Source organism: Lissotriton vulgaris, chromosome 11 (assembly GCF_964263255.1).
Source record: "Lissotriton vulgaris chromosome 11, aLisVul1.2, whole genome shotgun sequence".
NCBI lineage: Eukaryota > Metazoa > Chordata > Amphibia > Caudata > Salamandridae > Lissotriton > Lissotriton vulgaris.
In genome coordinates, this window is record NC_141699.1 from 111,150,823 (window position 1) to 111,165,682 (window position 14,860).

General features: G+C 47.5%; 1 protein-coding gene across 1 annotated transcript in view; it reads right to left on the minus strand.

Moving 5' to 3' along the window:
- Positions 1 to 6,934: 6,934 nt before the first annotated feature.
- DRG1 (developmentally regulated GTP binding protein 1) overlaps positions 6,935 to 14,860 on the minus strand; it is a 51,771-nt gene continuing 43,845 nt past the window's right edge. The window contains exons 8-9 of the mRNA XM_086942828.1: positions 10,510 to 10,632; positions 6,935 to 7,678 (exon numbers count right to left, since the gene is read on the minus strand). Of these exons, the coding sequence (XP_086798954.1) occupies positions 7,579 to 7,678; positions 10,510 to 10,632 (223 nt within the window). The 3' untranslated portion in view covers positions 6,935 to 7,578. The remainder of the gene's footprint in view (positions 7,679 to 10,509; positions 10,633 to 14,860) is intronic.

A 14,860-nucleotide genomic window follows, 5' to 3' on the forward strand; every position in this document is an offset into this window, starting at 1 on the left:
CGCTGCGGCGGCTATTACGCCGTCGCGCTAAGGAGGTGGGGCGGTCGCGCGGCGGTCCCGTGCTTGTGACGGAACCGCTCCGTCACGGCTCGCGGGTGAGCTGTGCTTGTGACGGAACGGTTCCGTCACGAACGCGCCCGCTCAATGGAACGCGCTGCGCAGGCACGAAATCAGCGCCACGCAGGCGCGCCGAGCGGGCCGTGACGGAACCGTTCCGTCACTAGCACAGCTCACCCGAGGCTTGTGACGGAACGGTTTTGTCACAAGCATGCAAAGGGTTAAGGCACTAAAAAGTAATTTAACATTTACGACAACTTCTAAGGTTGTCATACTCGTATGTTCAGGATAATACTGAATGTACTGTATTTTGTTTCATTGCGGTAGTTATACAGCATGAACCTAGCCCTGAAGGTCAGCGTGACAAAGAGCAGACTGAAAGAGCCTTGAAACATAAGTAGGAATATCAGCAAGTACGGACCATGTGTGCCAATTGAGTTGCTGATCTTGGGGAACGCTATGTGGGTTTGGTTCATTTTAAAGATTTCGATTTTTTCCGCACAGTATTGCTACATGTAATATTCTTACTTCACTTGATATTTTTTCAGCCTTCAACAATGATAAATGAAAAAATATTTTATAGACATTTTCAATTTTGCAATGCCTTCTGCAGTGGAACTTACCTGCAGCGAGCATAACAACTGGCTTAGACTGCCATCTAGTGGTAGATAATGGTGTAGTCTTCTTGCTAGCAGGACAAAAGCATCCGCTTTGACTGTCGTCAATCCCTCAAAACTTATTTCAGCAAACTAATATATGTATACCTCTCTAGGGGGCTAGCCTTATCCCCCTCTTTCTTGCTTTTTTTCTAACTTTCTGTCCTTTCCTCCTTACATTTCCATTTTTCTAGTAAAATACAACCAGCAAGAGGGCAATCACATTACAACAATGTACTAACTACATATGCCAATTGTGACTTACCCTGCAACAGTAGTAAGGAGGGGGTGGGGGGGGGGGGGGGGGGGGGTGGGAGGGGCATGGGAGACTCTTGAAAGTTGTAGGCACGGATGGCGGTGTCGGCTCTGTAACTCCCCCATTCTCAGTTGGATCATTGTTATGTTATTCTGAATTTGTTAATCGCACGGTCACCCAGATGTTTCATGGCGCTAGTGGTGAGGAGAGATGACAAAACAGTTAACCTAACCGGACGCTTGCTTGAATAACCATTAGGACAAGCCACCACGGAATGGTTTAATTGTTTGTTTTGTTTCCAAGATATGTGCCTTTTATGGGCTCTTTAGCACAAACTGCAGGTGCAGCCTGAAACAACCTGAAACATGTAAGCTTTGTAACTGAAGCGTCGTAATGACAGACCTATTATAGCAGGGAAATGTTCAAGACAAATATGGTATGCTGAGATCTTGTGATCATGCTGTGTTTTCTTTTTAACATCTGTAACTCTTGGGATATGAACTGTGCTCGGTGGAGCGACCTTTGACCCCGACTTCAGGTTAGGTCGCCCCCACACCGCTGCCGCCTGCTATCCCTCGGCTCCTGCTGCCTCCTGCCGCAAGTTTTTTCCCACTGCTGCTCCCTGCGGCCCCGCCCCCGGACCCCCCTGTGTCCCCATTCACCGCCCGCTCCCGCCACCCAGCTGCTCCTCCCTCCCGTCAGCGCTTTTATGCAGACCACAGAGCGACTTTGCAGCGGGCGCGCCAAAGGCTCACCCGTCTGCGCCTGGACCGCGCCCGGACCCCTGGCCCCCGACGACACCAGCCCACGCAACGTACTTACGACGCCGCCACCCTCAACGCCGGCCGGAACCCCGCCTGCCACAGAGCCCAACCCGAAATGCACCCACAGACCCTTCACCTGCCAAGCCTGCAAATACTCCTGCCTCCGAACCAGCACCGCTCCCGCCAAGCCAGGGACCAGCAGCAATCACCTCAAGTACATCCTGCTCAGCATCCGCTCCGTCCACAGACACGCTGTCGAACTCTGGAACCTCCTCGACACAACCTCACCAGACGTAGCCTTCCTCACAGAAACCTGGATGAACGCCTCATCAGCCCCTGACATCGCCATAGCCATCCCGGAGGGCTACAAGATCACCCTGAGGGACCGCGTCAACCAAACCGGAGGAGGCATCGCAATCATCCACAAAAACACCATCCGAATCACAACCAACTCAGACGACACCCTCACCGCTGCTGAGCACCTCCACTTCCAGATACACACCGACCCCAAGACCACCCTTAGAGGCACCCTCATCTACAGACCCCCGAGACCACGCACTTAATTCAGCGAAGCAGTCGCAGACTTCAGCCAGCACGCCCTTACCTCCTCAGACTACATCCTCCTAGGAGACCTCAACTTCCACCTGGAAAACAACAATGACAGCAACACCGCCGCTCTCCTAGACAACCTCCCCAACCTCGGACTCAAACAACTGGTGAACACCCCCACCCACTACGCCGGTCACATGCTAGACCCCATCTTCTCCTCCAGCAAGCACATCTCCTTTAGCCACTCCACTGGACTACACTGAACAGATCACAGCTGCGTCCACTTCAACTTCAGGAGAACCACGACTCACAACCACCCGCAACAGGTTCCCCGCAGAAGCTGGAGCAAGATCACCACCGACCAACTCACCACCTCCTTCAGCCAGAACCCTCCCACCAACACGAGGGACCCCAACGAAGCAGCCCGCAACCTCACACAGTGGCTCACCAACTGCGCCGATGACCTCGCGCCACTGAAGAACCCTCCCAACAGACCCGTCAGCAAGAAAGCCTTGTGGTTCACCAACTACATCAAAAACTCCAAGAAAACCTGCCGCACCCTCGAGAGCCTGGCGCCATGACCAGACAGAGAACATGACAGCCCTCAAGAACGCCACCCACAAACACCACCAGCTGATCCGCACCACCAAAAGGACAACATGCAAAGAACGTCTGGATATCAACACCCACAACAGCAAGGAACTCTTCAACATTGTTAAAGAGCTCTCCAACCCCAGCGCCTGCAACAACATCACACCCTCGCAAGATCTGTGACCCACTCGCCTCGTTCTTTCACCGCAAGATTGCCGACATACACAACAGCTTCGGCGCACAGACCACACACCCAACCACCGAACCAGCGCCCCCCCACCACCACCCTCTGCAACTGGACCCCGATCAGCACTGAAGACACCACCCACACGATGAACACCATCCACTCCGGCTCCCCCACCGAACCCTGTCCACACCATATCTTCAACAAAGCCGACTCAATCGCATCCCAACTCCGGGACATCATTAACAGCTCCTTCGCATCAGCCACCTTCCCGGAGAGCTGGAAACATGCAGAGCTCAGCGCCCTCTTGAAGAAACCTACCGCGGACCCCACGGACCTCAAGAACTTCCGCCCCATCTCGCTCATCCCTTTTCCTGCCAAAGTCATCGAGAAGACAGTCAAACTCTCCGCCTTCCTCAAGACTAAAGGATCCCTCGACCCCTCGCAGTCCGGTTTCCGAGCCAACCACAGCAACGAGACCGCCCTCATCCCAGCTACCAATGGCATCAGGCCCCTGCTCGACAACGGGGAAACAGCTGCACTCATCCTCCTGGACCTCACAGCAGCCTTCGACACGGTGTATCACCACACCCTGATACAACGCCTCAGCAACACCAGAATCCAAGGAACGGCCTTGGAGTGGATCATCTCGTTCCTCGCCGGAAGAACCCAGAGAGTCCGCCTTCCCCTATTCCGATCCGCGGCCACCGAAGTCATCTGCGGCGTTCCGCAAGGATCCTCGCTCAGCCCCACCCTCTTCAACGTCTACATTTATTTATTTTATTTGCGGTTTTTATAAAGCGCGGCACTCATCCCGTGGGATATCACGGCGCTGAAAACCAGGGAAGCTGTTGGGGTGTGTGCTGAGAGATTTACGGTTCAGGGAAGAGATGCGTTTTGAGTTTCCTTCGGAACTGGAGATAGTTGGTGGTGTGTCTCAGGTCAGAAGGGAGCTCATTCCACCTTTTTGCTGCAAGGTAGGAAAAGGAGCGTCCGCCTGTTCTGACCCTATGGATGCGTTTAGTTTTCGCCAGGGCTGATTGGCAAGATCGTAGGTTCCTACTGGGTACATAGAATTCGATCTTCCCTTGGAGTATCGAGGGGCCAGTTCTATGTAAGGTCCTATGAGCATGACTAAGTAATTTGAAGGCAGCCCTCTGGCGCTTCGGGAGCCAGTGAAGTTTTTTTAAGCACTCTGTGCAAAACCAGGCGGCCAAACTCATTCTCAATAAAGGCAAGCGAGATTCGGCATCAATCTGTAAGCAGGAGAATAACTGCTCATTCATCCCATTGAATAGTGCGTTGCCATAGTCCAGGCGACTGACCAGTAGGGCCTGAGTGAAATACCATCTGCAGTCCAGGGGTATCCAGGGGAATATTTTGGCGAGAAGTTTTAGTATAGCAAAACCCTTGCCACAGAGAGATCGAACGTGGTCCTTCATGGAAAGTGCGTCATCCATGATGATTCCCAAATTTCTGGCATGTTGTTTAGGGATAGGGGCCGTTCCTAGTGAAGGTGGCCACCATGTGGCGTCCCACACGTGTTTTGCTCCCCCAAACAGGAGGATCTCCGATTTGCCTGCATTCAGTTCCAAAAAAATGCTTGTGCATCCATTGTGCCATTTCTGACAAGCAGTTGTGTAGTTTGGTTTTGGTTACCTCGGGTCCCTCGTCCATAGCCACCACCAGCTGCGTGTCGTCTACATGAGCCCCCTTGCAGCCATCGCACGCCAACACAATCTGAACATAATCTCCTACGCTGACGACACCCAGCTGATCCCACCAACGCCAGAGCCAGCCTCCAGGCAGGTATGAGAGACGTCGCGGAATGGATGAAGACGGAAGTCCTCGTCCATGGACCATCTCCCTCTGCCTCTGCCTGGGACGACACCTGGTGGCCCCCTGCACTGGGTACAACCCCCAAGCCAACGGACCATGCTTGCAACCTGGGCTTCATCCTGGACTCCTCCCTCACGATGTCCAAGCAAGTCAACGCCTTCTCATCCTACTTTAACACCCTGCGCATGCTCCGAAAGATCTTCCGGTGGATCCCCACCGAAACCAGGAAGATGGTCACCCAGGCCCTCGTCACCAGCCGACTAGACTACTGGAACATCCTCTACGCTGGAACCACAGCCAAAGTCCAGAAAAGATTCCAGCGCATACAGAACCCCTCTGCACGACTCATCCTGGACATCCCCCATCACAGCCACATCCCTGCACATCTGAGAGACCTGCACTGGCTCCCCGTCAACAAGAGGATCACGTTCAGACTCCTCACCCAAGCACACAAGGCTCTCCACGACATGGGCCCCAAATACAACAGTCGCCTCGCATTCTACACACCCACTCGCCAGCTTCGATCCACCAGCCTTGCCCTCGCCACCGTCCCACGAATTCGTAGATCCACCGCCGGAGGAAGATCCTTCTCCTACCTGGCAGCCAAGACCTGGAACTCCATTCCCCACCCACCTACGGCTGACCCAGGATCATCTCGCCTTCAGGAAACAACTCAAGACCTGGCTGTTCGAGCAGTAGCGACACCCCCTCCCCCCAGCTCATTGAGACCCTAGCGAGTGAGTAGCGCGCTCTACAAATTTGCTGATTGATTGACAATTGTTGTGTCGTTTTCTAAAACCAATAAACAGATTGGCATAATATATTTTCCCCACATTGACACCCTGGGATGAAAATCGATTAGTCCAGATCTGGCATTAGTGGTCCTCATAAGGTCATCAATATTCCTTAAATAGTTTAGCATCTAGACTGAACAAGAAGATTGGGCAATATGAACCACACTGGGAAGAATTTTGCCTGCCTTGGGAATCTGTTATTGCAGCATCCAGTCGTGATTCCACCAGCGCTCCCATCTCTCCAAAGGTGTAAACAATATAGCGACCAGTGATCTACAGATTTTTAAAAAAGGAAGAGGTGCAGCTGTTTGGACCTGGGGCTTAACCCATTTTCAATCAGTGTACAGTTCCGACCACTCCTCCACTGCGATTAAGTCTTTCAAGGCCTCAGCTAGTGATTGGATTTTTATTTTTTGGGCCATGGTAGCATTCTAGGCACTCCTCCATTGGACTGCCCCCATTATACAGGTTTTAGTACAAGTCCCGAAAGAACTCCTCTATATTCTGCCACCTCCTCCCTGATCTCACAAACCCTATCCATGACAGCTTTTAGCTTTGCAGCCAATGGCCTCAGATATGTGTTGCCTGACAAAGAATTTTGTTCGTGTTTTGAGAAGAGCATATTCCACCTTGTCTACATCTAGTCCTTGGACTTGGGATCTGACCACCATGACCTTTCACAAGAATTTCTATTTTAAAGTGTGGTATAATGAACAGATGCCTTGTTGTGGATAGAGTCTGATGGCGAATGAATGAAAAAGTGCCAAAAAGGCCAGTAGTAGCAGCATCACAATATTACATAAGTCACTCAAACCAGCAAGTGTCTGCACTGTCTGTTGAGGGTCCATGCTGCACCTGGTTCACACCAAAGGGAGACTGAGAGGGCTGTGCAGCTCCAGGATACTAACACCCTTGCGTTACAGGTTAGGGATCAGGCTATATTTGTTATCAATTGTGCTGCAGTGCGCTTTTGGCTATACCTGAAGGATCTCACGGGTAGAAGAGGGGAGTTAAGTGTAGTGGCTGGAATAGAAGTCTGTAGAGAGGACCACAACAGCAGTGGTGAATGAGAGGACTGGTGGTGGTTTAATGTGGAGCGCAAATCCCATGATTTGTTCTCCATCTGTCAAACTCACCCTAGCAATTATTTTCCTTTGCAGTGTAAACAGTCATTTGCTTTGCCTGACATGCCCCCTCTGATGCACCTATCCGTTTTCTTTTCAATTAGTACAAGCTAAGCATGATTAGTTAATACATACGCATGAAAATATGCTTGATTTTAATTTGTGAAGATGCATTGTACTCCTTTATAAACTACTCATTTGCAACAGGTTAAAGCAGCAACAAGATTTTCATTGGCTGAGCAGTATTAGCTTTCTAGACCATACCCTTTGCCACAGACACTTTTACGATCAATGGCAACAAAAGGTGGTAACAGTCACAAGAGTACAAGCTTTCATTGAATGGAGCACAATGTGGGCTTCCAAAAAACTGTTCCAAAACAAAAGCACTGTGCAGGAAACAAGAAGCAAACATCAGCAAGTTACATCTTATTACGACAGAGTATAATTTTGAAAGTTTGCGAGAATTAGCTAAAAAGCTATTAAAACGGACCCGGCCTCACCAGCCTCCGGCACGTGTCACACGAAATAAAAATAAGAATCCCTAAATTAGAACATGTGAGTAATTGAACAAAACCAAGAACATTTTGTTTTGCAGATTTACTGAAATTGATGTATACAGATGTTATGACAGAATGTCCCCAACAGTAGATGGCAAGTAATGTTGACAGTTTGTTGCCAAAGCCATTCTTCCCACCTGAGCAAGTTTGACATGCCTGGCTTCTGCTAGAGTCTCTGGCATGCAAAAACAACAAGGGGATGAAAACTTATTTCTTCACAATCTGAATGACATCTTCGTCTTCCATAGTATGATCTTTCCCAACCTTCTGTGGGTTATGTTTCACGGATGACCCCCACACCAGGGCACTGAAGGAGAAGAGGAGATTCAATCAAAATTGACATACATCCCACAAAAGTCAACTCATCAACTTATTTCTAAATCCGCTATGTAGTCTCTCCTATTACCCTCCTCCCTGTAAACATAAAATCTCCTGCATTTCAGAAGCAACCTTCCATACCCAAAGCCAGCTTATGAGCAGCATTATACAGTTCATCAAAAAAAGTAATTTGCTTACATTCGTTCAGTACATACTAACATACCACAAAGCAGACTGGTTCAATCTTGATGCCAGATAAAAGACTCAATTGTTAAGTAAACATTTCCCACTTGGATTATAAAAATCTGTTATTCAACTGCAAGCTACCCTTGGGCAAACTGGCGCTTTACAAATGCACATTATGTTATTAAATATATGTACACATACGGCATGTAAACAGCAGAAAATCTGGCATGTCAACGTGGATTAAGAAATGGACTAATTATGGCAGAATACTATCCCATCAAAATATTGGCACATAAGCCCACAACGACATGCGTGTTTTTGCACAGTGTTTATGGGTAGCTAGTAAAACATACCAGTTTAACAAGCCACAGTCTAGTAAATCATCTCTGTTCGCCTAGTTTATCATCTTATCATTACAAGTTTGCCATCACAAATCATTTAGTCTGGCTGAAAACTCAGTGAAGCATGGTACCACAATCATTGCAGAAGTCAACAATGGTTTTGTAGCCCTTTCTTCCCACTTGACGTGGTTCCAAGGCCCTTTCAAGAAGGTCAGACAATGGCTACTGCAATTTCCTTGTAAGGTTGGCTGAAGTTAGCGAGGAGTTTAAAATGTCAAGCCAATCTCTCTATCCTCCAGGCCGAACACCAAAAATACAAAAAACATCTTCAGAGAAAAATCCTTCTTTATCTGAACAACTGGACCAGTCCAAGAACAGACCCAAAAAACTATTTAAAATCCATCAAGCAGCAAACATACTTTCCCCTCAACATGCAATTAACAAACCAACCAAACGCTGTGAAGAATTTGCAAACTTTTTCTATGAAAAAGTACCCAGTATTGAATTCTCTCTTGAGCCTACCTCCCCGCTACCCTGCACTAAGAATTTGTTAGCAAAATAATTGGCAAACATGAAGCAGTCTTCGCAAATCTCAGACCCTTTCTCTGCGACACTTGTAATAAAGCTCAGTCACATCATCTGTCCTCAAGGGACCAAAATCATCAACTCATCCCTATCGAGCGACTCCATTCCGGCTTCCCTCAAACTCAGCCATGTAACCCCCATCCCTCAAAAAAACGCCGACCGAATGACCGTAATAACTACAGACCCATAACTAACCTCCCTCTCCTCGCCAAAACCATTGAAAAAATGTGTGCCTCCACAACTCGAAACCCAAATTGAAAAATTCAACTTGCATTACACCTTCCAGTCGGGTTTCAGGAAAGGCTGCAGCACTGAAACTGCTGTATTAAACGTTAGATCTTCACAGATCACTGGACGAAAAACAGGCATGCCTCCTAGTCCTCCTGATTCATCAGCCGCCTTCGAAACCATCAACTATGACATTCTCCTAAACACCCTCTCAAAGAGGGCAGGCAATGGAACGGTCCTTCAGTGGTTTGCAAAAACAACAATTGATGGACAGAATGCAGAACACTGTCATACATTCACCCCAGTACAGAGATCTGGGCCTAAATCCATCGTGTTTTTGCCTTCACCTAAACCCGCGCAGACAGCTAATCAAATTCAACAATAACATTTCGAATGCAACCAAGACTCATGAGGTGTCCCGCAAGGATAAACCCTGTCCCCTGCCCTATTGAACCTCTTTATGGAACCTCTTGCAGGGAACCTGATGCAAGCTAGAATTGCACATCACCTTTCTACCGATGACACCTAACTACATGAACATCTCGTCAGTTAGAGACATCCAGCACCAAATAGCACTCTACACATAGTTCACAGCCTTCTCCTGATTCTGCCTAAATTCAAGAAAGGGAACCTGCGCACTAGCTCCTTCTCCAGGAATACCGCCAGAATCTGAATGGCCCTACCTCAAGACTTGAGCGACAATCTTTACCCTACTTCAAGACAAAATTTAAACTCTTACTCCTCAACAAATATTTGAACCCACTCTCTTAAAGTGTGACTCATCCATTCTGCCAACCACAAAAATTAAAGACTAAGCCTCATTACCTATATCGCTTGGGACCATCTGTGGACACCCCTGAACTATTTCGCTCATCCAATCTACTGCACGCCATAGGCCACTGTTTCTACCTCAAAAATGCCTTCATGATTTTTTGCTTACATACTGCTGTTGTGTCTTTCCTACCAAAATATGTACTGTTACTATACAATGTTAAAATATTATCTATATTTATAAACTGTTTCTACCTCAAAAACGTATCTGCTACCGATCCTAAAACCTTCTTGTGTTTCGTTTACATACTGCTATTTTGCTTTCATGTGTACCCTAATTATGTGAACCACTTAAATATATACAATGCAAATACTGAAGCGCTCTGATGTCTTCGGGACAAGTTTGCACCATATAAAACTCTACAAATAAAATAAAAGTTGTAGATAAATATCGAGAACAAATCTATTGCTTATAAAAGTAATATAGCACAATTTCTCAGAGGTTGGAAATGGTGCACAAGTATATTTAAAGAACCACATACTTTTAAGTCAGAATAGGTGTAATCAACATCAGTAAAATAATTCTGTCAAGTCCCATCTAACAAGGGTTCAGCCTTACATGCGCAAACAAACCCTCACAGGCCCACTGCAGACAATTTTGCATTAAATGCAGAATCGCATCCACACAAGTGCGTACATAAATACTTACTATTTAAAGTCTTTCATGAGACTTTTGTGGATCTTCAAGCAAAAGTCCTCCACGGTGGTCCTGGCGGATGGCAACACCACTGGTGAAGAATAGTCTGGTAATTGACCCTTGGGTTTTGTGTAGCTGAAACAAAGACATAAGTTCATTCTCACAGAATAGTTTACAGTTTATTGCAAGTTAATTATTGCTCTGATCCAAGATTTCAATAAAAGACCGGAGACTACCATTATACAATAAACTTAATCGCTGCCCCAACATGCAGCCCTTTAAAGAACATACACTACATCATGAATAAAAACATTCCAAATAAGAACTTTCAAAACAGCATATGTTTAGGAAAGTAGGATCTGCTTTCATGGTCACCCCTACTTTTTGCTAGTGCCATGTTTTACTGTCTCGTCTGACTGGGATCCTGCTAATCATGACCCCAGTCTCTGTGCTTCTTCCCTAAATTGGACATGGTAAGTACCTAGGTACACTCCTGATAAATGTCTGGTATATGTTACTAAGGTAGCCAGGGCATAGGTACAGCAGGGGTTGCCCATGGGCTGAAGCACAAGTTATGCTACCCATGGGAGACTATTCAAATTTGGACTACAGGGCTGCTGGTGCTAGCACCAACTAGAACAGCAATATGTTTTCTTATATCTGACGTCAGTGTACTTAAAACCCAAAAGTCAACCCTAAGGTAGGCTTTTCAATCCTGAAGGCAGGGTGCTCGGTTCTAAGTGTGAGGGTGCCCCTGCATGAGCAGGACACCCCTACAACCTTCGGAGTCCATTCTCCCGGGTTGTAAGTGCATTATCCATTAAGATACATAGAGTGGCCATGCGTCATTATGCAATGACTATCTCTAAACATGCTGTAACGAAACAGATTGTGTTTTGTATCAAACAAGCTCTTCCGGAAGGCCCTCAGTGCTCCCGGTACCAGTCTTCTAGACCTGGACAGCAAGCTACAGCTGCTGCCGACCAGAGACACGATTCTCCTCTCCTTCTGCTGAGTCAAGCTTGAGCAGAGGAAGGCAGGACAATAGGTATGCTGTCATAGGGAGGTGTGACCACCTCCCAGATGGAACTTAATGTATTGGGATAGGGTGGTGGCACTTGCCAGCATCACTCAGACTGCTTGAAGGGCACATTTGGTGCCCCCCTTGCCATACTCCATTCCAACCCAGTTCAGGCAGCCGTTGGCTCCCACTCTGGCATGAAACTGGACAAAGGACATGGGAGTATCCTCCCCACTGTCCAGCCATTCCTCTGGGAGGGACCCCTGAATAGTTCCAGCCCTTTCCATAGGGTACTTAAGGGCTTACCTGTGGGTGGGTCCCTAGATTCGTCGTGGGACAAGAATCAGATCATATACCATTTCAACTTCATCTGTCTGGGCACTCTGAACCTCGCTGGTCTTCGCGTTGGGAACAGAGACTGCAACTGGGAAGACTACTGCTGCTCCTGGTCTCGTCGTCCTGCAAGTCTGCTTCAACGCCTGTCCCCGTGCTCTATACCGGTTCTTCACAAGGCCTGTGGACATCCAAGAAACCCGAAGGAATCTCCCTTGGAGTGAAGGACTGGTCTGCTGATCCTGGGCTCCCATGGACTTCGAAAGGCGCAGCAACACAGGTGGCGGTTGTGCAACTCCTGTGGCCTGCACGGTCTTCACACTGAGTTGAAGGTGTGTATCCCTCGTTGGAACAACAGGAACAGAACCCCTGTGCACTATGTCCACTTTGCGCTGCCAAAGCTGGTTGACTCTCACCTTCAGAGATCTTCTGGCTCAAAGAAGCTCCAACCTTGTGCATCTCTTGCAGCCAAGATTTTTGCCTGCATTGCATCCTTTGCACTGTGGGCCTGCATCCTTTGGTGAGCTGTTAGAGGTCCTCTTGCGCTCCTATGCCTTTGGCCTGCAGGTCCTCTTCAGGATCTTTTTTGGCTCCAGAGGGCTTCCCTGTTTACTCTGGCCTGTTCTGACTTACCTGCTCATGGTGAGTCCTGTGAACCTTGCTGGTCCCGACACTGAAATTTTTTTCTCACCTACATCGATTGCCATTGCGAAGGCTTGCTGGTGCCCCTGACAGACACTGACCCCTTGGCTTTTGAGATCCGACGTGGGACAGCTCGTGCACGGCTCCTTGCCGTTCTCTGCGTGGCCTGGACCGTTAAGCTGCCACCTCAAGGGCAGCCTCAATTCACCTGCATCCCAGACATCGGTGGCAATTTGTCTTCTGGGCCTCCTGGTCACTCATGAGTGGCATAGACTGTCCCCTCTGCTTGCAGGTACCTCTCACCTTGAATCCACCTTTGGGTTCCATCAGACACTTTCACCTTCTTCGCCAGCGGCATCTTTTCCCAAGTCCTCCATTGTGGTCTACGGCGGTTTCTGACATTTCACACCTATGCACCTGGCTTCCCTGGTGTAGGTATCCTGGTCCCTGGGGTATCCGTGGGTGAGGTGACTCTCCAACCTTCCATCTTCCACAGGATTTCTTTGGGGTCTTCTGGAAAGGGTCTTTCTTTTAAACTGCAACCTTGGTTGGTTCCTTGGGTTCCCGGCTCTTCGTCTTCTGGGTCCGTTCTTGACTTAGGTTGTGGTTCGCATTCCACTATTTTAGTATATGGTTTGTTCTCCCCCTTTGGACCACTGTGTATTCTGTGCTACCTATGTAGTCTATTGACAAAGTATTGTGTTTATATCTCTGGGTAGGAGATAATATATTGTGTTAGCGAGTGTTAATAATAAATACTTATTTTTTTATAACTAGACTGTGTGGTTCTTTTTTACTTAACCTATACCGTAAAACAAGCTGCTTACACTCCTTCTAGACTAATCCTGGAGGCTGCTCTCCACAGCTACCTCTTAAGAGTGCTTTCTAAGACCACTAAAACCACCATAAGGGACTGACTGTAGGAACCTGTGTGTTGTGAATTGCATGAAAGTTTACAAACAAAAAATGCTTGAGTTCAGAACAGATGGTGAGGATCATTTATTGATTTTTTTTTAGAAAACCCTATATGGCAGTATCTACAGCTATTATTTCAAGATGGGTAAGAGTAGTGATGTCCGAAGCAGGGGTATTTTTGTCTAAACTCAGCGCCCACTGTTCTCATGGTGCAATGGCCAGTAAAGTGTTCTGGGAAGGAAGCCCACTTGCACATATATTGAAAGCAGCAGACTTGTCGAGTCCTTCCACTTTTGCAAGCTTTTACTTTATGCTGTCGAGAATGTGAGCAGTGTGGCTCAGGGAAGTTTAAAAACATGCATAATGGTAGCCTCCAGTCTTGTAATAGAATGGCGATTCTCCAATTACCATACAGAGAAAATCTTGATTTCAAAAGACAAGGGAGGCTGACATGATATGTGCTCAACCACCACACCCATGTGTTACTTTATAATGATGAAGTTGTAAGTGTTTTTGTGGGTTATGCATTAATATTGCTTATGCTGATTATTAATCTAATTATTGGGTGCGTCCCTCACAGACATAATGAATATTTATTTGCATTTTTCCCTAGAGAATTCTTTGCTGCGAGATTTTCACTAACCAAGCCAAGTGCAATTTGTTGAAATTTCCAGAACAAAGCAAAGTGGGATTTGTTGTTTTATTTCATCACAGCTTTAAGTGGAAGATACCTAGTTACCATGGAGCAATATGCAGGGGCATAATATAGGCCCCCGCATTGGGGCAGGCTAACCCATAGGGGAGGGGGGGCGCCCTCAGCCCCTACTGATCTGAGTGTAAGGGGCCCCTTCAGCATATCTTGCAGGGAGGCCCCTCACGTTTTAATAAGCCACTGGTTATATGCGGTCGTATTTGAAATGTTTTTATTCACAATGTGGTGGATGTTCCTTGAAGCGCTGCACATTGGGGCAGCATTAAAAGGTTATTGAATAATTTTAGCCTCCGTTGTCTTTAATCACATCAAGATTCTCTCTGTATGGTAATTTGAGGCTCGCCATTCTCTTTACACACACCACTAACAGCTGCATGCCAGCTGTAGCATTGCTAGACTGTGGGAGGCAAACCCCAGAGGATCGGAGTAGCCCGCAGATCTTGGCCTGTAGCCAGTCCCTCTCCGTTTTAGTCTTTTCACAGACCCTGGTTTGGTACTGCAAGCCCAGGGCAAGCCTCATGTTGGCTCAACGAATAAAAGACTTTCTATGCCAAGGTAAGTTATGAAGGCTTAGCCTGTGTCTAGTTTAAGTATTATAGTAATGTCAATTCATACCAACCCTCCTGTTCCCAACTAAGGCAAATATCATAACAGTTCAAACATGCTGCACAACACCACCCTTAAACAGCTTGAGAATCCTATATTCACGAAAGACAGATACCCTACGAGACATGTCCATC